Here is a 27200-nt window from a genome sequence, read left to right as displayed (position 1 = left end):
GAGAGAGAGAGAGAGAGAGAGAGACAGCAGGATAAATCAAACACCGGAAACACAGGAATAACCCTGGCTGTTTGAAAATGCGATAATTAAGCAAAGTCCTCGCGAGAGCGAATTTCGTAGTCGCTGAAGGAGCAGCTTATTAAACCGAACGTTTCGTCATTTGCATATTTAAATTTCCATTTCCGCGGCAGCTCCGGCCGGGCTACGGGCCGCGCTGCGGGGCGACCGCGGAAAGCGACTCTTTATCTCATCTCGTAGCTCTTATCGCCACAGGAGACAGCATCGATCTTTTCGCTCGTCACGACCACGACGCGTTCCCGAACGTCTCTGTTTACCCCTCGAATCTATGCGAGTCAATCTCGGGTTTGCTGAGTGGCGCGGGGAAAACTACGATCTTTTCTCACAGAAAAGAAGATCAACTTGGAACTGACATACTTAAATTAACGATCATTGTCTTATATGCAAGAGACGATTACATGGTTTCGTTCAAAGAATTTTCGAGTCTGGAATTTTAACAATGTTGCGATTTTACTTGAATGCCATAATGTCTCGTAAGAAATACAATATGATTACGACAGTAATCCTTGACGACAGTATGATATCTTCTTTCGACATTAAGAAACGTTCTATTCTCGACCTAATATTTTGCGAAAGTCATTTTTCAATAATAAGAATATATTTTTCTCTCCGTTGAATCATATAAAACGCACCGACGCGAGTAATTTATCCTCGTTGAACGCTACATTATTTCATTTTGAGATTCACATGCGATGATAAAGATATTTTTGAAACATTTTATCCTCTTTTATCCTGCGTTTATGTCGAAAATTACATTTCGTAAAAAATGCTGCCGCGGATGTAAATTTATCGTTCCGCCAACGATCAGATCGCCAACTGTATTCCGCGAGTGCTTTGTCAAAATAGATAGGCGGCTAATTTCTCGTTACTACACGTCGAAAAGTTCGATCGATTTATAGGCACTGGCGATTACTTTATCGACTCCCCGCGTAATCTCGATAATCCTAGTTACGCGATGGGACGACACGCGCGATCGGTATTTTTCGTTACGATAGTTCCCGGCTATTGACGGGAACAGTGAAATTAATTAAACGACTCGTTACGGGAGACGGTACGCCCCGTTAACCGGCGAGCCGTGGCCGCGCGTTGAAGGTCGCTTAATTGAATATTCAAAAAACAATATGTACCGTGGCGGAGATAACGACCACTTTAAATGATTGGTCCGCACCGCTGTATAACTACAGTCGCGCCCTCGAGTGTTTAAATTATTAATTAATAACCGTCGACGCGTTGTTACCTTTGTTAACTAACGCGATTGTAATCGCTAATTATTTCAACTCAACGACCGCCAATTTAATAAAACCCCGAGTTAGCGGCTCGCTTGAGCTCCGCCCGGGTTGTCGCAGAGGATCGCCGTGATCCTGACGCGCGACGACGGTCGTGCAGAACGCGTGTCTGCGACAGTCGGGACCACACACCCACATAAGAGACGTTTACGTCTGGTCTCGCGGAAAAAGGGTTTTGCCCATGGCGATCAGCGCGCGTTGAAAAGAAAATATTTGACAAGAAAATTTGCGCCGAGTGTGTGTGCGCAAAGACACGCGGAAATCAGAGCCACGCGTTCCGCCGCGCTCTGCCGCGCATCAACGAGCGAGTCAACTACCGGGGTACATCGAATTATCCTTTATTGCCCGTTAATTGCGTACACGTTTATTTCATCCTTTTCCTTTTGATCAATTTTATCGGGCCAAAGTAAAACGCGTGCGTGTTTTATCGCGTTTGACGAAGCGGCAAAGCGCTCTCTCTCTCTTTCTCTCTCTCTCTCTCTCTCTCTCTCGCGTACGCGCACGGATATAATGAATGCGACGTGTGTGTTTAAAAACATGATAATTCGTCGCTGCGCGATCGATTTATTTTATTAAAAGATTCCATCCTGGCGTAATTGTTCTATTCGTATTATATGTACATTAGCGCAGGCGCGCGCCGATTTCTCGCCGATTAACAGCGCCCGTCTCGTGCCTCTAAATCAGAGACACCTGTTCGCGAGAACAAGCGGACGAGGGGGCACACGACTCTGCGGCACACCTGTGCCGCTGTCGGTGTGCACGGCACCTTTAGCCGAGCCGTTAGTTACGGACGCGACGCGTCAGTAACAACAGGCACACCCGCGAAGTTTGCCCACCTGTCCTGATAATGTCGGTTAATATCATGTAAATTGTAATTAATATTCATGGGGTTAATTCGCCACCGCGGTCGGCCCGACGCCGACGCCGCCGTTGCCGTTACCGCCGCCGCCGCCGCCGCCGCCGCCGCCGTCGGGGACGAAGTTTTAGCGAAAATTTACGGTCACCACGAAACATACTTCGGACGTACCGCAGCTACCTGCGTGCATTGCTGGTACCAGTGGAACAGAACGCGATTCTATCCCACGCGCGCTTCGTTCTGGTTTCGCTCTGATAAATCACGCGGCGGTGGATCGTGACGGTATTATCGATTAATTGTTTCGAGTAATTTGCATAATTAAGCGCTCGAGCGGCGTTAAACCGTACCTCTCGCGGAGTATGATGGAGACGTTCGGAAAAATTGCTGCGAAAATATTGCGCGCGCACATAGAACGTGCGCGTTATTTAAATATTCCGACGAGATGCGCGAGATAGTACGATAATGGCTGGTAATGGATGGTAGGCGTTTCTCGATATTACGAGATACGGTGATCGCATTTGAATTCCGCGAAACCCCCGAGAAACAGAAATACCGAGTGTAGATGGAAGGAAAGAGGAGAAGAGGGGGAGAGGAGGGAGAGAGAGAGAGAGAGAAGGTGCTCGATGAAATATAATTAAAACGTCCCCCGGGAGAGCGCGGAGGACCTCAGAATTCCAGTTATGACGTAAGAACACGAACGGGGGCGGCGGCATTGTATTAATTTCCGAACGGGAACGCGTTTTCCGATGATTAAATTTCCGAACTAGCTACGTCGCTCGCTCTTTTCGCCGTAGACTGTTACGGTCCACCCCGGCGCAACAAATTAGGCACAGCGCAATTAATTAAACAACGCGTAACACGTACCATAGTGCTTCGCAGCGGTGCGGGCGAACGAACGAACGAACAGGCGAGCGAGCGAACGCCGCGGACGCTCCCCGTGAAATTGCATTTGCGACCTAGACGGAAAATAATTTGCAACGTTAACAAGAATTCGGAATAGCGAGTCATTAGCATAGCTCGGGCGGCGCATATATAGCCCGCGTGTGTATACATGTATACATTAGCGAGGTGGTTCTTCTTCGTTCGAGGAAAATGTTTACATATAATAGCGGCGCGTTTAACTTGAGTGCTGTAATTAAAATAATGGCGCGATGCAAATTACATGAGGCATTGCGTCATAATATTACTCTAGAAACGCTCCTCGCGCGCCCAACGCGCCGTTGCATATTTTACTCAAGACGAGAGGGTGTGTGTGTGTGTGTATGTATGTGTGTTTGTGTGTGTGTTTGTGTGTGTGTGTGTGTATGTGTGAGAGAGAAAGAGAAAGAGCACTTGAGCTTTGGCTGAACCTGTACGCTCTACACAAAAGCCGATTTTAATACCCCTCGTAATTCGTGTGCGTTGCATCGAATAGATTGAACTTTGGTTTGGTCGACGAGAAAGAAAGAGATAGCAAAAGGAGGAGAGCGGAAGGAAAAGAGCGGAAGATGCAAAAATATAGAAAAATAATTTCCGATTGTGCGCGGTGTGTGATATCGACGTTTAATAGAAATTCTATTAATAGGTATGTTTTCGATACCGGTCGCGCAATCCCGTGCAAATAAATCGGGAAGAAGAGGAAGTCAGTTCCGCTTGGATGACAAATGAAGTTAGATATACGTCTGTGCATTAAAAACACACCTATGTCCTACTTTAACAAACTCAGTTTAACTCAGGCGCAATTCTTTTGAAATGATAAAAGAAAGATGTTTGATTCCTCGGAAATCTAATACATATATCTGATTTTATCGGCTAATTAGTTTGGTTCGTATTAATTTATATTTTCACTAATTAATATTAGAAGTATATGAGACCGCGGCGTAAATAATTCGAACAATCGAATCATTCCACGTGTGGGAAGCATTCGAAAAATCGATGTCGAGTCGAAATTTAGATGACACATTATTTCTGCAAATATATGATCAGATTCTTGACGTATCAATAGAAAATTATGAGATACGATAGTATTCGAACTATTGTCTTACATTGACGCCGGAAATTATCATTTATTGTTGTTATCTTTTCATATAGAGGTGTGAAAAAAATACTTATTCGAAAATTACGTTACAATATTCTATTCGCGTTTAATGTTTATTCTCAATTGCAATAAGCAATAAGTTATAAGTGTATCAGTTATGTGATTTAACTGCAGGCGGAATCATGTGATAAGCACATTGAACATTTAATGTAAGCAAACAAGAAAATTTATGCTAAATCAACACAACAAATATTTTAAAAATTTCCTTGTTTTTTTTTTCTTTTGACGTTGGAAATTAGGATTTAAATATTCTAAAAAGCTGGAAAGAAAAGAGTTGCACGAGTAAATACAGCGATTGTGTAAACATGTAAACAGGAATTTAAATTTTAATTCAAATCACAAAACAACAAGGTTGTAAAGACAGAATATTATTAGCGACGCAATCTCTATTTGGTTAATTTGGACCGGCGTTTGTAATTGTAAATTATATACTGTTTATTCAGCTAGATTAATGCTTTTTGTTAATTAAAATAAATGTAAGTTTACAGAAGAATAATGAAAAATTCATGAAATTATTTATCCAATGGACAACGATAGACTATGAAAAAAAAATACTCCGATCTTAGAATAAATTCTAAATTTCGACTCGGATATTTTATTATTCCCGGCGGGTTTGTTGAACGTTTCCTAAAATAGGAAACCGTGTGATAAATAATACGACATACTTGGAAATATATCGCTGCCCACGTCCTGGTGTCCTACATTCTGCATCCTCCGTTCTGGTTTCGCGACTTCTCTTGACTGTTCTACGGCACAGGACACTCAATGTTCACGGCACTGACACTCACGATTCGATCGCAGTAGCGCGGGTTAAATAACGCGATGCCGACAATTAGATACTTCAACGATATATTTTAATCACGCGAGAAAAGAGTCGAGGGAAGTCACTGATACACTTGCTCCACGGCGCGGTATGTACGTCGCTCGTCGGCTCGAGACATAATGACGCGATCACAAAACAAGACAGTCGCGCGCGGGTACCAAAACAATGGGTACCTTCAAGGTGGGGCAAACAGATCGCGTGCCAGTCGTATATACAGGGTGTCCCGCGTAAGATGGACCAAAAGAAAAATATAAGTAGAACACATAAAAGTGAAAATTGTATATGTCATTTTTCAAACAACCACGTAAAATTTCGAGATATTAATTAAAATAGTTGAACAAATTAGAACGCGCGACGCGACAAGCGGGACATACGGCTCGCAGCGGTCGACGAAGAAAATGGAAGAACGCACACGTACACGGACGCACACACGGAACTACTCATTTCAGTATGCCAAACGGCCCACCTCTCTGGCCTATAAGATAGGCCCGCGAGCAATCATCCATTTTCTTCGCCGGCCGCGGCGAGCCGTATGTCCCGTCTGCCGTGTCGCCGCGCTCTGATATGCTCAACTATTTTAATTAATATCTCGAAATTTTACGTGGTTGTTTGAAAAATGGTCCATATAATTTTTGTTCACTTTTATGTGTTCTACTTATATTTTTCTTTTGGTCCGTCTTACGCGGGACACCCTGTATGTGGTGACCAAAAACTCAGCGTATATATATGGTGACCAAAGTATATATATGGTGACCAAAAGCGAAATATATATATGGTGACCAAAAACTCATGATAACGTTTGTAAAGTATGTCGAATCATCAAATTATTAATTATGAATTAATTAAGACAGTCATACACGCGATGCGTATAGAAAGCGTCGCTCATAGCATTTGACAATGGTTGTCAGTTAACAAGCAGTAATTAGATAACGCCGCGTTCTCGATCGGATTATATTTTTCTGTGGCATTATTGAATATCTGGCCGTGATAACGAGCAGAGACTGATTCCAGAACAGAATGTAGAACGCAGCCGATAATCTACAGTTCCTTCTTTTTCATTCGTTTTGAACTTTCAAATCCTGTTGAAATCTCCAACGTTAATAAAAAATATAATAAAAAAACTGTGGAAGAAAAAATTTGTTTTTTCTTCCTTTACCTACTTACATATTAATCTTTATCAGATTATTTAATATCTGCTACTGCAGTGAAGTAAATTGCATGATTAATAAATTGTATGCTAAAATTGGGTATGAAGATTAAATGCAGGTGGACTATTAAGATGATGAAATATTAAATAATTTTTATCCTTTTTAAAGATTCAACATAATAGCGGTAAATAAATATTTCTAACATCCTTGAAACTAGGGTTAAAATATTAAGGCATTGAGAAAAATGTTTACTATTTGTAACTATAATCACACAGAGAAAAACTACTATAAATTAAGATAAAAATCATTTTTTATATTAAATTCCATTATAATGTTAGTAATAATAACCTAATATGCATGTCACTACTGCCACTTTACTAAAAAAACAAAAATAGTTGGGGCTAAAAGTAATTCTATAATTTTAATTAGATTTCTTTTCTCTCTCTCGGTGCATTATGCCGGATTACGTACAAGAGCCTGCATAGTGTTACCTCGAGATTCTCCCCTGAGAATCTCGAGGTCCCTCAAGTTCGACGAAATCTGCAGGGCAGCGAAATTAAAAAAATTGACTCGGGGAATTTGGGTCATCCTCGTCGTTACGGCTCTCGTCTAATAAAGCTTAGGAAATACCTCGCGAGAAAGCGGTTGATAAATTACGAGCGCGAGAAACACACGAGTCTGGCGATTAGGAGAGCGATACAACGATACCGCGCATATGCCGCGGCGGCTGCTGTTTCGTGATCGCATTCCGCGGAGAGCCCGTGCCGCAGGTTGCGGTACCGCATGTTGGATTTTTCGTTGGTACATGGCGCTCACAAAGGGGAGCGTCGACTCAAAACTATCCATAACATGGTTACCGTTTCTCATACAATTCGTTTCTGCATGCATCGGCCAGGCTCCGCAGGGACGACGACGATGGCCGACGATGGCCGTTCTCGCGAGAGCAGCAGAGAGCATGAGAGAGAGAGAGAGAGTGAGGGGGGAGGGGAGAGAGAACATGAGAGAAGAAGGAGCGTGTAGGATCGAGCCGGGAGAGATAGCCGGCTCGCATCGCGTCGCGACCTCCGCGACCCGCCGGTGTTTTATCAACGACCGCATTATGATGCCGGCATTCGCAGTAAAAGAAAATGGCGTGGGACATTTACGGCTACGATTCTCCGACGCATTACCGCGCCGGCCTATCTGCCACGATCGGCGAAACGCTCCTCACCCGCCGTTACTCTCCGTGTCCCCTTGTCCCCCCGGGGGATACAGCGTATCCTCCTTACGGACGGATATAACGCGGGACTCGGAGATGTTTCGTTACGTTTGAACGCGCCTGAGGTTTTTTACGTTCACTTTGCGTATATCTCTGTTACCTCCCTCTCGTTTCGTCCCGCGAGTCCCCGGCGAATACGTCGTACTGATGAAGGGGGATTGCATCTACGAGTGTAATAAAGCACACGGAGAGACGCCGCGCGGGAACGCGTGTCTTTTACGTGACAGTTTGCGGCGGTACGCGTCCACCAACTCGCGATAAAATGTTCCTTGGAACGACACTTTTCTTCTCCGGGGCAGGAACGACGACGACGACGAGAGATTAAATGGCTAACGAATGGTGAAATCTGACGAGCAGTAGCGCGCTTAAATTACAACTAGGTGAATGAAGCTGGACTCACCACTGGTCGCGTGGGTCGGGCAAGGACCTGTGCACGGAGATGAGGTCGCTGACGTACTGATTGAACGCGTTGTTGAGCCAGCCCTCGTCCACCATCTTCTTGGTCTGTGCGGACATGTTGGTCGGCAGTATCACGGGTCTGCCCATTTCGCCCGGCCCGGCATCCAGGTCCCGCGGTGCGGCCAGCACTCCACCACCTGGACCGTCAAGAAATTGCGGCTGAGCGACGAGGGTGTCGGCGAATCGGTCAGTTAGTTGATCGGCAAAGTATCACGAGTCCTGTTTGTTCGTTCAACTTAGTTCGCCGTAATTAGTTTGTTTTGCCGCACTGATCAAACTAGGTGAACTCGAAGCTGACGTAGAAACGCGAATAGCCGTCTCCAGTTGTTAATATTATTTTTAATTTGATCGTTTTAAAACTTTTCATATATTAGGTTGCTGCAAAATGTTTGTTTTGTTTGCCAAACAAAATAAGAAATGAAATTATTCAGTTTCAGAGGACTAATAATTTTTAGAAATAAAATGAGTATCGACTTGATATTTTTTTAGACATTTAGTGGAGATTTTATATTTTCCTTTAAATATCTAAACCTCTCCTAAGAGAATTTAATAGAAAAATGACGAATTTTTCCTACCAACCTAATATATACTTTAATTACGATAATTATTTTAACCCGACTATTGAGACTGAGATATATTGTAAAATTGTTTACTTATTTAATAGCTCCCATGTACACACAGAAAAATATCATTCTACTGCTAACAAAAGTAATTGCTCAGTTTACTTTTTTTTCTTTTGATTATACTCAACAAAGGATGCTTTCTTAACAATAATCTTAAAATATACTTATCACAAATTTTAGAAAAACTTATTATCATGTATTCAAAAGAGAGAAATTCTTTTTACAAGTATATTATCATCGTATATTAATATCGGAGGAAAAGTTCGACTCTATGGAGTGGGGAAACCGAATTTTTAATTTAATACTCTTGAGTTTGAAATGCCTACCAAGAATCAAAATGTTTTTGGAACAAACTTTATACTTATTTGATAAATCTATGCATATTTGTGATATCCAAGCATATAAACTTATGAAATACTTGAAACAAGTTACTCGAACGCGATATGCATTTTTCTGTGTGGGCATCTAGTCTTGGAGAAAACTCTCCTACACTTCTCGTGCAGCGACAAAGTTGAAAGTCGACAGACAACTCGGCGACACAACTTGCGGCATCGTTCGTACATTACCGTATGCGATTCTGTTCCGCGTCTTAACCTCGGTTTCGTTTCCCGCTGTTGCCCCGCACGGTATGGCCGGAGGAGCCCACGGCCCTCACTTAACGTCCACGCGACGAGGAACGAGTCGACTGCGACGCGGCGGAAAAAGGGTATCGGGAATTGAATTTTCAGCACATCCACATTTGCCAGGCATACCGTACACCAGAGTATACCTTCTAAGAGCTTTCTCGCATAAACTCCGGTTTTATTTGCCGGCGCCATATTGGCGCAGCATAGCTGCTAAAGCCAACGAGGTAAGTACGCCGTGCGATATGGCTGGCTGGCTGGCTGGTGCGCCCGCCCGCCCGCCTGTCCTGAAAATAATTTTATCCCGCTCGACAAAGTTGGGCCCCGGTGTGTACGATGCGGCAATAAAGAGGACGACAAATTGCTTTAGTGCCGCGACCCCGGCCCGCCACGAAGTTCGGCGGTGAAACTCGTGTCGTGCATCACGCGCCGCGCCCTGGACTACACACGGTGCGCTTTTCTTGGGGAGAGATCGCCGCGCGCACGAGAGACGAGAGATGAGTTTCTCGTTCGTTTCTCAACGTCAAGAGTCTGCGTGATGTTCGCGCGTAACTCGAGCGCGAGCGTGGAGCCGTTTAAATTCATTAGCACGTCATTTCTCGCGGGCGGGCGCGCGTCGAGAGATGCTCCAACGCGCGACTATGACTTCGCGAGAGGCGAAACGACGACGATGAACCGACGACGGCGCGGCTGCTGCTCCTCTAAGTTCATCATTTGAGGATTCTCGCTTACAGACAAGCAACCAGCTAATATATCGCGTCGCTCGCTTGGTGCGAAACACCGACAATATCTCCGGGATGATCCATGTACTATGAAAGCCCTATTCTCGTACTTTGCGTCTGGCAATAAGAGGATGCGCATACGGTGGATGAACTACCAACGAGTCCTTATTGCACTCGTGGCAGCGATGCCTCAGGTGAACTCTCGTCTTTCAGAATCCTGCTTTACTGAATGCACGATCCCATCTCGTGGTGCGTTCTTCCTTGGCGGCGGGCCGCTTTTATTTTCCGTTATTCGCGCTTTGCGACCGACACACGTAAGCGAAAAGTATAAACAGTTCGAGATATCGCGCGAAAAATGGAAAAGTCAATTCGCCACGGAATAAATCGCTCTCCTTGGACGGGCACGATTGTCAGACGATCCGATGCCTCGGAAGATCAATTAAGAAACTTCTATCAGTGCGAATTAGGCGAAAAACGCCTTGGAAATGCGCGTTAAGCCACAGGTGGCTCGAAGTAACCCGACATTCTCGGTATGATTCATGCGCGGACCGTACACATTCCAGAAGGGACATCTATCAGCTTATTAAGACCTAAACTCGCGCTTAACCCATGTGTGGTATGCCAGCCTATTAAGCCATTTCCTCACACGCGTGATTCATGCCTGCGAACCGCCGCGTAAACGTGACCCACCATTGCTCGTCGAAATCGGCAAGATATCGCGCCGAAGATGAACGAAACGCGCCACCACTCGATCAAACGACCACGAGAGGAGACGTGTCTCTCTCTCTCTCTTTCTCTCGTCTTCACGCACGAAGAGTTCGTCAATGCACGGAAGCGACTCCGGAAGTTCCTCGTGTTTGCCTTCAGTCTCGCTTTCACCCAGTCTGTCATCTTCATTCACGTGGATCGCGCGAGACCGGGCAAAAATTGACCTCTCGAAAGGCTATACTAAAACTAAAAAGAAACGAGCTACCTGTTCGCTCGCTCGCTCAAAATTACCTTGCTCGGGCCCAGCCTGATTGATCTTCGCTCTATTGAACGCACCCCCGGCCGTCTCTTTCCTGATGGGCGCCGCGGGCGGTACAAAGCTGTTCCCCGCTTGCGGCATCGCGGCGCCCGACGGCGCCAAACCCTGAACGACGGCCGCGGCCGTCCGGTCTTCCGTGTACAGCAGGAAACAGACGGTCACCCACACGGCGGTCGCCAGCAACGCCACCTTCAGCCACAGAGACCTTCTCCTGGGAAAGCCCATCCTACCGCCGCTCTACGATCCTGGGCCTTTGTGCGCCTGCGATCGACACCTTCCTCCTCGTCCGCGCGCTCGCTGCGATTATCGTGGCTTCTCTAGCGTGCGGCCTCGAAATGTCGTGTTACTTCAGCAACATCCTCACGCCCCCGCTCGCCTCGACCTGCCACCAGCGAGCCGCCGAATGACGTCGGGTGAGGCAGAGAGAGAGAGGGCTCCAAGTCCAGCTCTCGGGTGTTGGTCCCTCCTCTCCTTTCGGACGCGATCGCGAGTGCTAATTAAACGCCCGACTAATAAGAAGAGATCGCGTTGCTCTCTTGCGATTTAACGAGCGATCGCGAATTTCACAATGAAGGGGGTCAATCGGGGTCGCGATCTTTTATCACGAGAGACGAGTCATTGACGCGCGAGCCAAACAATTCCTCGCGACCGCGTATATTTGCACGTCATCGTCTCGGCGGTTTGACGCTACTTCGAGTTGATCTCTGGAAATACTGATAATAGACGGATATGCAGATAGATAAATAGACGATCACACACACGCGCACCAAGCGGAACGAGTCGGCCGCTGAATTACGCGTGAAAGTAATTCTACGATATATGTATATACCAGACGTCGGGGTTTTCAGGTGTCTCTTAACGATGCAGCGATACGTTTGGCAATCGATATGTGTTTGATTTATTCCCTCCGCAGGGAAAGTTAGATAATAATTTGACGAATTATGATCGCGGACTGGAGATATGATTAAGATATTCAATTTATGATTCTCATATATATATATATGTATATATGTGTGTATATGTGTCGACGATATGTATGTACTCGGGTCGAGCGATTTCTTGACGTTATCACATTTCTTCCCGTCACCTGCAATTACACAAAAATACGACAATTAATATCTGGATTATAAAGATAAAGGAACATTAAAAGGTCTCGCAGTTTCAACGCGCAGCAATCCGGCGCAAAGTGTAAAATAAAGTCTTCGGACGTCTACTCGCGTGCTCGTTAAAGACTGCAGAACTTTTGTTCGAATCTTCTTTTAACAATCAGCGAACTTTTCGAGCGGAATATTTTAATAAGTGCTTCTTACTGCAAACTGCAATTTGCTACCTCGTGTGTAACGTTTGATCTTCTCGCGATCGCTATGTTTAAAATAATCGTTCTTACAAAGCAACGTGCAGTACCGTTTGTTTTATGGATACGTTCAATAACGCTGGCGCGATTACGCGAGTTAATTAATTTTCGGCGAGCTAAGAGAAAAACAGAATTATAACAGCGCGATGCGAATGAATTACGTCTTTCTGCTTACAAACCACCCGGGAGCTTTCAAGGTGCTTAGACTGACAACGGATAACGAATATCCGTAATACATTTAGCCTTATCGAGAAGAGCTTCCACTCCCTTATTTATACAGCGATCCGCCCGCCAGATTTCATCTACACAATTTGTTGACTTTCCCAACGTCCTCAATTTCAAGAAGTTCACGAATAGGACGACTTACATTATGTACGATGTACCTTTATCAATATCGAGACGCACATCGATGGTAAATGAGTTCGCAATTTTCAATTTTTATCATTACCAAGATATAATTTAAGATAATTGTTCCTTTGCCTCTCCTCGATCCACGGTGGCAGTATGAATCTCATCGTTGTTACAATAGACTGGACGAAGAAAGGAATTCGAAAGGTGTTCGAGATTTTTAATTTTTACGACTATCGAATGCTATTTAAGATAATTATTCCTTTGCTTCTCGGCCACGGTAACGATATTAATCTCCTCATTGTCACAATACGATATTAATCTCGTCGCTATTACAATAGACGAGACGAAGAAAGGAATCGGTTCGATCGAGAATGAAAGAGATTGCGTGTTGCTCATGTGAGAGCCTTTGCCGCGCTTTAATCGATCACGACACTCGATTCTTCCAAATACTGATAAAAGAGCAGAATAAATGCGCGCGGTGGGCACGCATGCCAAAGAGATTGCTTTTCGTCTCGTGTCGCTATGTCGTCTCATTTCCGAGCAATAACTGTTCAAAGCTGTTAAAAGCCGTCAATCTTCGGCATTAGTGTCAAACCGACCGTGTTACCTGCTGTTACGTCGGCACACTACATTATTATACTTATCTTTTTCTGAGATGAACGATCACGTGGCAGTAGCAAGCACGTAGCCGGAACAAACGGTCACGTGTTCGCTGCAGCCACGTGTTTGTCCATCTTACTTTAAAAGAGGATAAGCGGAATAGACGTTTGAGGGGCTCGTGGAATGGGACTAGTGAGCCACACGACTGTCTGTCACAACGCTTAGCTTCAGGACCGTCAACTTCATAAGACCCATGGAACCTTCTCGAATTTTTCAAAAGTTCTTATCGGAACTGTAAATGCTATTGTTGTAATAATAATAATGTAAATGTGTTGGTAGTGTAAATGGAAATATTATTATGTAGAGATAACACACATACAAGATTAGTCCCAGATTCGGGAAAGTTTCGTGGGTCTTATGAAGTCTACGGTCTTGAGGCTAAAGCCCGTATCACACTGCCGACTGCACAAGTCGACTCGACTGCTGACTACGACTGCTGACTCTCAATGGACCAATCACAGTGAGGCGCCAAGTCGACCAAACGGTCACGTGTTCGCTGCAGCCACGTGTTTGTTCATCTTACTTTAAAAGAGGATAAGCGGAATAGACGTTTGAGGGGCTCGTGGAATGGGACTAGTGAGCCACACGACTGTCTGTCGCAACGCTTAGCCTCAGGACCGTCAACTTCATAAGACCCATGGAACCTCCTCGAATTTTTCAAAAGTTCTTATCGGAACTGTAAATGCTATTGTTGTAATAATAATAATGTAAATGTGTTGGTAGTGTAAATGGAAATAATATTATGTAGAGATAACGCACATACAAAATTGGGGAAAGTTTCGTGGGTCTTACGAAGTCTACGATCTTGAGGCTAAAGCCCGTATCAGACTACCTACTGCAGTCGACCCGACTGCCAAAGTCGGCGCCTCACTGTGATTGATCCATTGAGAGTCGGCAGTCGGGTCGGCCTGTGCAGTCGGTAGTTTGATACGGCCTTAAGCGCCAGCTTGGGGGATCGCCGCCTACGCTGGGGCCCACAAAATGGGGGCTGATGAGTCCCGCTAGCAGTCTACCGTCCTCGTGAGATATCGTTTCCCAAATTAGGGTCTGGGAATGTGATTATTGTTCTCCGTTTGCACGTCGCTCCACGCGTGACCTACCCCTCAGTACGTGAAAGGGTTAGATCGATACGAACGTCAATAAAAAACTCCACTTGTAGACGTCGTAGCAACTTGGAACAAAAACCGTTGGAAAGGAAAAATTATCGCGTTTACCGTGGACGTGGAATTGTTCTTCTTTGGAGTAAGGATCGAGTAACGTATTCATATAAGTACGAAAGACATCGGTTCTTGTGTTTGCGTTAAAGTAGACGTTAATTTATCTCAAAAACCAATGGGAAACTTTGGCTCGGATTTGTTATGCGAAGCGTTAATTTTATGTTTCTGACGGATATAAAGATATGCAATTTAAAAGAAAAGTAAAATGATAATAATGGTAACTTTACTCTCTGATTCAGATATATAGAGTGTCTGGATTCAGATGTTTATGTGCAAGTAGAATTATTAAACTAAAGATAAAAATCCTGATTAATGTGTGTGTATAAATAAATATAAATAAAATAAATATAAATATAAAATTAAAATACAAACTTATATATATAAATGTAAGAAATAATTTGTATCACAAAAAAAGATATGGCGCACATTAGCAGAAATATTTGGCTTCCAACAGCACAACCACGGTTATCTTTGTATGATGGTAATGTGTATGTTGATATAATTCAGTTACTTTGATACATCAACTACATCAATGCAGTTGCGCGTGATCTGTTTGTGGCAATCAGAAATCGGTTCGGATGACATTTACTATAGATTCATTCTGGTTGGAGCAACCATACATGGTCACTGCCGCAATGTCAGTGACTCAGCAATTGCTTTGTGGTTGCGGCAACCGTATAATTAGTTATTTCGTATTTTACTATCGAATTTGGCACAGACAGATTTATGTGTGAGCCAACTAATATTATGTTTTCCGTGAAATATTAAGTCATATATAGTAATAACTTTCATTTCCATATATAATACCCCTCGCGATATGTCTTTGCGATTAAGGAGTATAGCGTAACAAGTGATACTTGATACGAAAATACGATCAACCTAGGAATTCTCCAGTTAAACGAATCAACTCGGGAACTCGCGCGCTCGCTCGTTAGACGATCTACGGGGCTCGGCGGGTGTATCTAAAATACGTTTGCGCGCGAGTAACACGGCGCCAAGTAATCGGAAAATACGCGCGTCCCGGGGCTTTATTAACTTTGTATTAAATTAGGAAATTAGGAACTTTCGGCCACGGTACGGAGGCGCGCTCGCTAACGACGTTACGGGGGCGGCGGAGGTGGTGAAACAGTAAGGTGTGCGCGCACGTACACGTGGAAGCAACGCTTCGTTGTCGATGACTTCGACGCGCTCGACCCTCGTTGCCGAGAAGGACGTGGTATTTTTCTCTCTATTTTTTTTTCCTTTTATTGCGAAAACTATCGTATCGGGTTGGGGAAGCAAACGCGAGGAATGACTGGAAAAGGGAGGCGCGTCGCGAGTCGAGCAAATTAAAGCGACGCGGCGATACGATCAGCGGGGGCATTATCGGCCGTTTCTGCCGAGCCTATTACGCGAGATGATTATATTCCCGACGTGGCGAGAGTGCGATCGAGCGACAGGATAAGTGGACGTGCACGTTGCTGAGCGTTGTGCATTATGCGCAATGCATCGTCCCCCTCGTGGGGAAAAGTTGGCCGTCGTCGCGTGCACGCAATCTCGCAGATTGTGCAAAGTTGTCTGCCTGTATCGGGAAATCGAGGACTGCATTCGAAAGGACCCGAAAGCAGCCCGGTGGATGACGATGAAAGGCCCGCGACGCGGGCTCGCGTTCGCGTTCGCGCGCATCTCGGAGGATTCGGGATACGTGAAAAGCTGTCTCTCTCTCTCTCCCCCTCTCTCTCTCTCTCTCTCTCTCTCTCTCTTCTCTCCGCTGCGCATCGAGAGAATCTCGAGTCGCGAGTCTCGCGCGTGTCGCTTCGAGCTCCGAAAAGAGCTCAACGCGGCGGAGACGTTTGCTATTCATAGGCGGTGAAAAGACGGCACGTTTTACCGTCGCGTCTCGACCGTAACCGTAGCCGTAGCCGCGCGCGGGAGTCGCGAATACGCACTATAGCGCATTGACGGATGTTACGACGAGAGAAGTGCAGTTAAACCGGCTTCTCATCTCGCGAGAGAGATCGAGTATCTCGATATTCAGATGGGAAAATCGCCGCCAGCCACTCACTCAGTTTGCCAGCGCACAACGTCGCTCACAGGGAAAGAGAATTTGCACAGAACACGGGGAGAAGCGTTGATTACGAAAATGTCAACGGCAACATTTCGCGACATCGAAATTGTCAGTTGGAGGAAAGTTCCCGTAATTCGACTTTTCGCAAATAAACGGAGATCATTGCACGAGAGGACAATGATCCCAACGGTGCTCGCAAGAAACCCCGCGAGTTGGCGAGAGTGAAACCCGCGTGGATCATACACCGTCTTCCTGTCTTCCTCCAGACAGCACGAGAGGCCTTCCGTTCTCCGAGTGGCTAGAAGAGGCAACATTGTCTCGAGTAGACACACGTGCGAAAGCAGTGTATGCTCCGGAGAAACGTTAGAACGAGTGCGAGGGAGGCGAGTACCCGTCGGCTTCGCTAGGAGCAACCGTACGTGGGGAAGTGGCGTGGTCGCTTTTTAGTGGTCGTTACTATTGGAGACACTTTTCCGCAAAGGAGTTTATCGCCCTTTCTCTCTCTCGTCTCTAAAACGCCGACCGATGCATCGGTCTGAAAAACCGCCTTCTTCTCTGCTTTACGAGCCTGCGCGAGCGGTACAAGTATGGCGCACATTCACCGTCGCGGTGTCTCGGCAATCGGTGAAGAGCCAGAAAGAAGAAGGAAAAAGAAGGTAGAGGAAGAGAAAAAAATGGACGCGTTATTTATTTTGTCGGAGAACGGATTGTTGCTCCCTTACTCCCCGCATCTTATCGCGTCCCGAGATTCCGTCGACGCCAAAGGCTGCATACTAACGTCGGAGCGAGATTAAACGCGTGTAAGAAAAAGGAGGAATATACGAAGAAAGAATAAGCACGAGTAAAAACGAGGAAAGAGAGAGGCATCGCGCACGATGCGGATGTAACGTGTAAAGGTTTGCGGAAGAGACGGCTTTAATTTACTGTTGGGTTAAAAGTAGAAAAATTCGATAACAAAACGGGATCAAATGAGCTCCTGAAATGAAACTTCAAAGAAACAGGATAACCCGCACATTGCCGCGATACGCCGCGCCGCGCTGCACCGCATTGCGTTGCGGTCTGTAGTTCGAAATACTCCGTGAAGTAAAATAAAGCTATATAAAATAAATCAGCACTTGTTCTTTCCGTACCTATCTACATCGCGTTGTTTTACGCGAAAAGTCGTTCTACATATATATCCTAGTCGATTGAATTCACGTAATTGCGCTGTATTGGCCGACAAAAAAAAATAAAATTAAAACAAAGAGAGAAACAGAGAGAGAAAGAGAGAAAATAGAGCTGTTTCTGTTATACATATTACGTAAGAGCGAACGAATCAATTGGTGGTATCTGCCGCCTATTACTTGTCGATCGAATGTCGACGACACAGAATGGCGATGGTCGTTGTCGCCATTGTCGTCGTCGTCGTCGTCGTCGCGCGAAGAAGAGAAGAGAGAATGCGTTAGTAGTACCTTGGAGAGCTTGCTCTCGTTAATTTTGCCCGCGAGCGCCGCCGTCGCCCTTTCGTGTTAACCCGAGTTACACCGGGCCGCCGCTGAGGGATAACATCGAGCTCGCGTGTCACTGTTTATTTGGGTTAGGTTCTATTTTCGCTACGAGTCTACCGCCGACATGAAACGAGAGCACAATGGCTCGACTCTTTGTCCACCGTGAAATGAATCGCTCAGAAGGGCCAGGGAGGACGGGCGACGAGAAACGCTCGTCCGAGAAATGTTCGGCGCGGGAAAAGGAGTGTCAATCGGTGGTGAGTTTCGATAACGTCGACATGCCTTTCCGCGGCTGACGGGAGAAAGAGAGGAAGAGGGAAAGAGTGAGAGAAAGAGAGAGTCTAGTTGTTAGTGTTGGGCATTAATCGATTAAAATTTTCTTTGAAATAAGCGGCAGATATGAAAAATCAAACAATCGTCGTATATAGAATCCCAAATAATTGTATCGATTGGTGAAATACAATATTCATACTCTGAAATTGCACAGTGAGTAATAATTAATTTTATCAGTCGGTTAAATTATTTGTGATTACGTATGAAGATTAATTTCAATTATTAATTTGTCAATTATTTTAGTTAAAGAGAATTCCAATCGATTTTAATCGGCCAATTTTCTTCATTATTGTTCGAATTCTATTAGATATTATGGGGATTTATTAATTATGTCAATTATATTATTTATTTCCAATTTCTACCATACACACCCTAATGTTAGACAAAATCCGCGCGAGACTGCCGGAAACAGACAAACTGCCAGTTGCTGGGTGGACATTTTCTCTTATTGCTCGATTTTATCAGACTGTGACGATAATTCTCTTGTACGCGAATCGAGTTGAGTCGAATTGTATTTTCTCATTTTGACTTGTTCCGTGCGCAAAAGCGAGCGTAACGTTTCTTATTAAACGTTGAACAAAATAATACCTCCACACTCGCGGAGCGAGCGCGCGATTTTCTTGTTTCATTATTAATCTCCCCGTTACTGTTTCCGTACCGCGATATGCGTTTACGTAACGATTACACGTTTGCGCGACGACGAACGCGCCGAGACGAGAGTCAATAAGAGTTACACGGCCGCGCCGCCACCGGCGCTGATCGCCGATGAATAATTCCCGTCTCGAAATGCGTCCGGCAGATTAATCAGATATCGATCGCTAATGGACGGCCGCGAATATCATTCCGCAGGCACGCTGAAAAGCACTCCTGAAAAATGTTCTTCTCTGTACTACAGATAGGTCTCTACCGTTGCGAGTCGCACGAGATTTTAAAGATCCAATTTTTCATGTCGTTGTCATCGTCGTGTCGCTTTCCCAAATGCGTTTAGATACTCGCCTCTCGAGCACGTTGACAAACGTCGTCGCATGCGGCGTTTAAACATCTCCCCGCACGCATCTGCTCGCACGAGAGAACAACGCGGAGGAAAGCCGGTGGAGACGCGGGAAAAGGGGACGGAGGATTTTCGCGGGATGAGGCCGGCAAGAGAACCGACGTTTCTGGTCCATGTGTGTGCCGGGCTAGAGAAAATAAGCCGGCCAGAATCCCTCGCGGCGATACCAATGGGGGCGCGCGCATTTACCAGGATACGCCGAGAGCGCGACGCGAGGGAGAAAGAAATCGCGGCTAACCCCTGAAGGAGGATTTCAAATCTGCATGAGCTCTCCGACCGATAACACTCCCGCGTATTCGTGGAGTAAGAGAAATTGGAAAAACAATTGGAAAAGAGAGGTACCTTAGATGCGCCTCGGTGCGCGATATTGTCGGTACTAGAGTCTATTTACATTTACGTCTCGGCCCGGAGGGAGAGAGCGAGAGAGAGAGGGAGAGAGAGCAAGCTCTGTAAAAAAATCAACGACGTCGTGATCGAATAAAAGGTGACGATTGCATGTCATTGTTGTGTAATGATCGTTGACTTTTTATTTAAAGAATAATCATGTACTAATGATAGTGTCGTTGAAATATTCAGGGAGCGTTTTCACGCGGGGATGGAGAGTACTGATGATCCAATTAAATAACTAAATCAGCGAAAATCCTCTTTGCTCTGTTTAACTCTGTACTACATTGCACATAAATAAATTAGGGGACGTTACGTGTGTGCGTGCGCGCGCGAATGCGTGTGGAGATGCGGGTGAGTGTGCATCCTGGCCTGAATGTAGAAACGGATATTTCGCATTATCGCGTGCCTATATAAAAAGTCGAGGAATTGTAAAATTCACGACTTTGGCGGTGTAATTTCGCAGCCCGCACGGCGCGTTTTACAAATGCGGAATTAACGTTCATGACTAAAATTCCGTTAAGGCGGAAATTTGAAATTCCGCGCCGTGCCGCTTAGCGATGGGAAATTTGCATGAACGTTACCACCGTTATACGTTCTTAAGATGCATCACTTCATATATTATGCAAAACTCAGTACGGGATCTGCTTGCACGTTGCGCCACGGCGAAGGGAACACATTCGACGGCGGGGAAATTTTCCGGGCGCGACGGCGCACGAAATTGCGTCGCCGGAAACGGCCACGTGTCGCGATCTGATAATCTAGAAAATAATTGCAGCGCGGATTACCAGGGTGCTTCGCGCGCCGAGCTCTCAATCGTTAAAAAAGATGCCACACTTTTCTGTCACGCTCGTGACGCACGGAGCTCGGTGTAAAATACATATTGCTTTCGTATCGCTAAAAAAGGAGACAGAAGAAGAACGAAACTCGGAACACATGACACGTTCGAATTTTATAGCTGCAACAAATCACGAAAAATCAGTTTGTCTTTGAATCTATAAGTGAGGAAAGAAAGTGTTGCTGAGGAGACGTTTCTCTAAAATGACGAGTCCTCTCATAAATCATCTTTTATGTGTCTGCTAATAATGAAATGTACAACCGGTTCGCGGCTGAATCGTAAATATCATAGTAAAGAGCTACCCGTTACTCTCTCTCTCTCTCTCTCTCTCTCTCTCTCTCTCTCTCTCTCTCTCTCTCTCTCTCTCTCTCTCTCTCTCTCTCTCTCTCTCTCTCTCTCTCTCTCTCTCTCTCTCTCTCTCTCTCTCTCTCTCTCTCTCTCTCTCTCTCTCTCTCTCTCTCTCTCTCTCTCTCTCTCTCTCTCTCTCTCTCTCTCTCTCTCTCTCTCTCTCTCTCTCTCGCTTGCTCGCATGCTCGCTTGTCGGATGCGCCACGATGGCATAAAAGGACCGATAGGCAACGCGATAATACCGATCGCGTCCCGCATGCGACCCGGTATCGTCATAGGCGCCGACTGGGCGGCTGGTTCGGTATAGCGGAACGGTTTTACGGTAATCCCGGGGAAATGTGGACATTAAGCTGCTTTCCCTCGTCCCGCGCCGACAATGGAGAACGTTGGCTCATACAGCGCGAGGCAATAAAGAGTTAACACGGTAACCGCTAATGGAGTAATGGACGTTCCGGGCGTGCAGACATCGGCTGGACTTCCGCCAAATGAGCACGTTCTTCTGGAGAATATCGTCCGACGCTCTGCGCGCCCGGTTCTCTACTTCAGCTCTCCGCGGTGGATGCGCGCGGCAGGTTCTTTCTGCCGCCACCGTTAGGTGGCCGATCGCCACCAAGAGGCGATCTCGCGAATGTAACGCCGACTATCGCGAGCCGATAGTCTCATTAGCGAAAATAGATCTCGAATCTATCATGGTATTAAATACCTGTAGAGACCTGGAAAGAACGATGCGCGCAAGCGCTGGCGCGAACGTAAACGCGCGCGAGAGGTACTGTGTATGATTAAAAGATTACGGCGCGACGAAGAGTAAACACGTGTGCGTGACTATGATTGATTCGCTTTTAAGCTGACAAACTAGCACGAAACTACCATTAAATCCTGGCTACGATATTACGAGGAACTTGGTACGGTTTACAGTACCGTATCGCTCCCGAACTGTTATTTAACACGCGCTATCTCGTCCGCCTCTCTCTCCCTCTCCCCATCCCACTCTCGGACCGGTATTAAAACGGATAACAACGACGGAAAAAAATGAAACGTAGTACGGAAGATGCGTTTTTGGTTCACTGAGAGAAAAAATATGGTTGATCTAACGAAAATACTAGTTATTTTTGGCTCCAACTATATTTCTTCTAGCAAAATGGTAATAGTAACATACTTGTAAGATTATCATAACTAATGTTATAGTAGAATTTAATTAGAAAAAATGGTTTTCTTGACCATAAATTGTAGTAATTATTTCTCTGTATATAGTTAGAAATACCATATTTTTTCAGCATTGGATTAATCAAATTTCTGGGTGAAACATAAACGAGCCAGAAAATTCCGATTGAAGTTACGAGAATTTTGTTCAAGTTGATCAGAAGTCTCGTTAACTTGAACGGAATTCTGGCAATTTCAGCCGGAATTTCTGGTTCGTTCGTGTTTCATCAGAAATTTGGTCAAAATCCAACCAAGCTTTCCTCACTGTGTAAAAATTCAAGTGAAAGCTGACAAGGGACGAGTCAACGAAATTAGCGCGCGCTACGGTGATTCGGCAGCGACGACTCGCAGAGGGATATCGCGACACGATTTCGGGCGGCCGAAAATATCGACGGCCAGTTAATCGCGGAGTCTCGCACTAATTGTTATTTCATTCAAACGACGCGCACGGGAGCCGCGCAATAATCCTCCATCGTGCCGCGCTCCTCCGCCTCGAACACGTCCGATCTCATGACAAACGACCCTCTCTCACGAGGCGTTCTCTCCTCCCCGCACCCTCCCGCGTCCTCGGCTCCGCTTTCGAAGGAATAGCCCGGCGAAACGCGCCGCGGTTCAGGCGCGGTGCGTGAGGAGTCACGCGCATCTGTTTCGCTGGGTCAAAGGTCACGAGGCCATCGCGCGCCCCGCAAGAAGTCATTACGTGACTCGGGACCCTTACGAACCTGTCGACGCGCTACCGTAATTCCGCGCTAATGGCCGACCGGGCGAAAAAACGCGCTAACGATTTTTCAGTCGACCAGGGAACGCCTCGTGGTCGCCTTACAGCCGATTATGGGGAACCGTGGCCTGGATTCACGCGCGATCGATCGCTCATAAGTTCGGGGGAGAACCACGTTCGTGCCGGCGCGGCGGAGGTGTGGCTCCGCTCGCCGTCGCGGCTTGGCGACCTGAGAGAAATTCGGAACAATGATTTTCAATTAATGATATCGCGCGGTTTCTAGGTAGTCGGTTGATCGCGCGAGGCATCGAGTTGCGTTCTCTGCTTCGGCGCGATTATGCATTATTTAACGTGCAATCCTGCACGGTTCATTCTTTCGTTGATTCATCGAGGGAGGCACGAGGTAACTGTGCCCGACTGTTGGCATTTACGGAGAAACAGAGAAATTTATTAGGGAGAGAGAAAGGGAAAGAAAGAGGGAGAGAGCCTTTCAATGATTATTTTGTGCACACGTGATTCTTCCGAGAGTCCGCCGCGTTACATGGGTGCTTTCAAGGAAGAAAATTGCAATCGATCGGCGGAATCTTAGGGAAGTACGTGCACATATAGATAGATTTTGCGGTTGGTGGAAACTACGTTCGGGTTCGTCGAGCGAGACGCTTCTATTCGGCACGGCTAATCAAATTTTCACCCGTGGGACGATTCGCGCTCGATTTCACAGGACCGGCGCTGAAGCTCCTCGAGGCCGATACTAATTAATTTTCATCGAATTAACGCCAGGGCGCTCGACGAATTGCGCCCGAACGCCAAAGGAAACCGCTGGCGGGTCGCGCCGGGCTTTGCGGAATCGCACCGATTCAAACACCGTATGAGTGAGCGAACCAGAGAGTGACTGGAAGGGAAATAGAGAGACGCAGGGAGAGCGAGAAACGCCGCCGTATTTATTGGCCCCATTGCAATTAATGGCGCGCGCGTTGTGTGTTGCGTTGCGTTGCGTTGCGTTGTGTTGCGTTGCGTTGCACCGCGACTCTACGTGGAATGTTTATGAATGAGAGAATCGATACGCGGTTCTCTCGCGAGGCATGCGTCGTAAATCAAGAGGCCCGCGAATTGAACGCGCGATAACGTTTGTCTGCTCACTCGCCTGTCAGATAGATGCGTTTTACGCTCGACGGGACGAAATCAAGTTTCAATAGGAGCGACGCGTCATTAACATCCAGCGGCAGTAGGGATCTCTCTCTCTTTCTCGCGAGCAAGAGAGGATCGAGTCAAGTCGCGCGCGAGAACTGTCATTGAATATCCACGGTGACGAACCGTGCGCGAGAAGGAGACAGAGACGGGCTCGATATCGCGATGGAAAGTGTCACTTTTCTGAAAAGCGCAGTCCCACAGATCCTGTACGATGCTGTCATCCTCGGGAATTATTCGGGCGTCACGACTGACACTTCATGCGACGTGCTTGCCGCCGAATCCGACCAAAACCGAAATAAGAAAGCGAGACGTTATCCAGTGACGTTATTCGCGAAACGAAGCAGCGCCGTCGCCGTCTTTTATTTCCTCTTTCTCTGAACGGATATCGGCCTGAACGGAAATGTCAGATTTGTTTCTGTTATTCCTTGACGCGTTGCTCTCTGACATACTCAAGGAGATGCCACACTTGGAAACTTTACTGACGAAATACTGACTTGTTTTCTGCCAAGTTTACGTCGCATATTGGTTGCACAGAATCACAAATGTTTTTATATAATAAAAGCACGTGCAAAAATGCATTATTCAATATATGACGAAAACGATAACAAACTTTAAAATTGACATCTCAGGCTGTCAGTTGGCGTAAATATTGACACAAACGTTCTGGAGCTTGAACGTACCGCACGTGTGTGTGTGTGTGTGTGTGTGTGTGTGTGTGTATGTGTGTGTGTGCTTCCTCCGCTAACGTTTATTTCAAGAAACATTTCCGTATTTTTATAACTGAATGTAGAAGCTCAGAAGCATATAAAAAGTTTATAGGAAGATTTATATATATATATATATATATATATATATATATATATATATATATATGTGTGGTTATATTCCCCGTTAGTATATAGTAAAACAAAGCAACGCATATTTATATAACATCTACATACTCTGCCGAAATAGCTTTAACATTTTTCAGTTGATGCTAGTGGAAAAATGTTAAAACTATTTCGGCGCAGTACAAAAATGTACAAAAGTGCGAAAAGAATAGTGATAATAATAATCACCTCTACGTTATCGACATTTTCATTATCGACAAATTCGTTATTCACTGTAGCATTTTCTTAACGACAATAATAACTTGCTATGACAGGTAACACCGCGGAGTTTCATAACAACATCAAATATGTAAGATCTAACCTGAAAAATCCATATTGTTTTATCTGTATAGCTCGTGTAACTTAATAGATTTGTCTCTCTATTTTTTCTTAAATCAGAATTGTGTAAACGTCACATGTCATTATTGCAAGTGTGTTCTCTGTTACGCTCTGGGAGACTTGTCCCGGAACGTATGATAAATATCGCTCTCTCTCTCTCTCTCTCTTCCTCACGTGAGAGGGAAAATTTCCACGTCATTCTTAGCGAGAGATCGTTTCGCGAGGCGAAATCGAATAAGAATCGCGACAATGCGGCGCGCCCGTTCGCGAGTGAACACACAGACTGGCCGGTCGAAAAGGAGCGATGGCGACGACGGGCCGTTTTGATGACTTGCGAGACCAGAGTCGCAAACGTGATTGGAACATGAAATCGGAGTCGCGAACTTTACGACGTCCACGTCCACGTCCACGTTCTGTTGCGGTGGACCAACTCCGGCGCTTCGACGTTTCTTCGTGGATATATGTATGTATGTACATACGTATGTGACCCCGTCGCCAGCGTGTATAAGCGCGCGTTGCCAACAGTTGACGTGGAAATATGGCGTTTACACAGCTGCCATGAGCGCCGGGACAAAGCGCCTTTTAATTAACGCGCATAGATCAGCCTCGAACGGAGACAGGTGTGCGAGAGCGCGTAGCGATGAATCCGTTCCGGTTATCATCGTCGGTGGTAGCTAACGCGCTGCTCTTCCTTTCTCTCGCTCCCTGTCTCTCTATCTCTCTTTCTCTCTCTCTCTTAGTCTCATGTCGCAAATCGTGCGGAAAATAGAGTGATCGTTCGCCGTGACGGCGATGGCTAATACAATCTGCGCTTTCGTGATGGGTCCTCGAGGTAAAATAAAATCGTGTTCGCATCGTGTCTCGCACACCACGCATCGCATTCATCCCGAACGCGAGATTGTATGTGCTCCGTTTGCCGGAACGAGCCTGTGCGCGACTCCGTCGACCAGTTAGATCGTATTACATCAGCGAACCGTCCAAATCCCAGGCGCGAGAGTTCATCGAGTGGTCCACGATCGGCGTTTAATACCCTTGTAACCGGAAACAGCGCTCGGAGCGGCACGACGGCGACACCATTAAAAGCCGGGATTGCAACCCCCGCGCGTTCAACCCTACAGCGCTCCCTCGCTCGTGCTCGTACCGCATCGTCGACTTTCACGTTGAAAAGGAAACCCTCGTCCGCTCGTAGCCCGGTCACGTCTCACCGAGAATACACGCCAACTCTCGGTTGCAAACGGCCGGTGTGTCTGAATTTGCGCGCCGAATTCGCGTTCGGTTCGCTCCAGTTCCCAACTGCGCTCCTCGCCGCCGTCGTCATCTCCGGCCAAATGTTCGGGCTCCTTGCAACCGAGTGACCAGCACTGGACTCTCCCTGCCTGTCTCTCCTTTCTGTCAAGTTCGTGAACCTGCTCGCACGAATTCCCCCGTGTAAACCTGAGCAAAGCAAAGCGCACGAGGGACTATAGGAGCGAGCGCAGAGGGTCGGATCTCTTTGTGAGACGGAGCGTTCCAAACGAGTATCACCGCGAATTGCGGCCAACTGCTGTCGGGATTAGAAATGGATTAGAATGTCTCGTCTCTTCTGCAAAGCTGGTTAACGAGCCATCGCATCGTGGACTATCATCGTTTCCTTTCTTCTCCAAGTGTCGAGGCCACGGTGTCGAGAGACGTCGAGTCGCGAAAATAGTCGTGGAAGTCACAGGGCGACACGCGGAGGCACATTCGTCGCTCGCGAAGCGTACAAAGTATGAAATGCGTGGAAAAACGGGCGATAGGAGAGAGGGAGAGAGAGAGAGAGAGAGAGAGAGAGAGAGAGAGAGAGAGAGAGAGAGA

The 27200-nt window shown here is 46.2% G+C and overlaps 1 protein-coding gene across 5 annotated transcripts in view; it reads right to left on the bottom strand.

The window, feature by feature from the left end:
- Positions 1-27200, bottom strand: part of LOC116845845 (putative polypeptide N-acetylgalactosaminyltransferase 9) — a 309697-nt gene that overhangs the window by 98227 nt on the left and 184270 nt on the right. For all 5 annotated transcript variants that reach the window (XM_032819001.1, XM_032819000.1, XM_032819004.1 and 2 more), the window contains 2 exons: positions 10953-12067; positions 7927-8122 (listed from right to left, as the gene is read on the bottom strand). In XM_032819001.1, the coding sequence (XP_032674892.1) occupies positions 7927-8122; positions 10953-11205 (449 nt within the window). In that variant the 5' untranslated portion in view covers positions 11206-12067. The remainder of the gene's footprint in view (positions 1-7926; positions 8123-10952; positions 12068-27200) is intronic.

The sequence above is a fragment of the Odontomachus brunneus genome, unplaced genomic scaffold (assembly GCF_010583005.1).
Source record: "Odontomachus brunneus isolate Ranch 3 - 2012 unplaced genomic scaffold, Obru_v1 Obru_scaffold_058, whole genome shotgun sequence".
Lineage (NCBI taxonomy): Eukaryota > Metazoa > Arthropoda > Insecta > Hymenoptera > Formicidae > Odontomachus > Odontomachus brunneus.
Note: the sequence above shows the minus strand (reverse complement) of the source record. Positions and strands in the feature narration are given on the sequence as shown.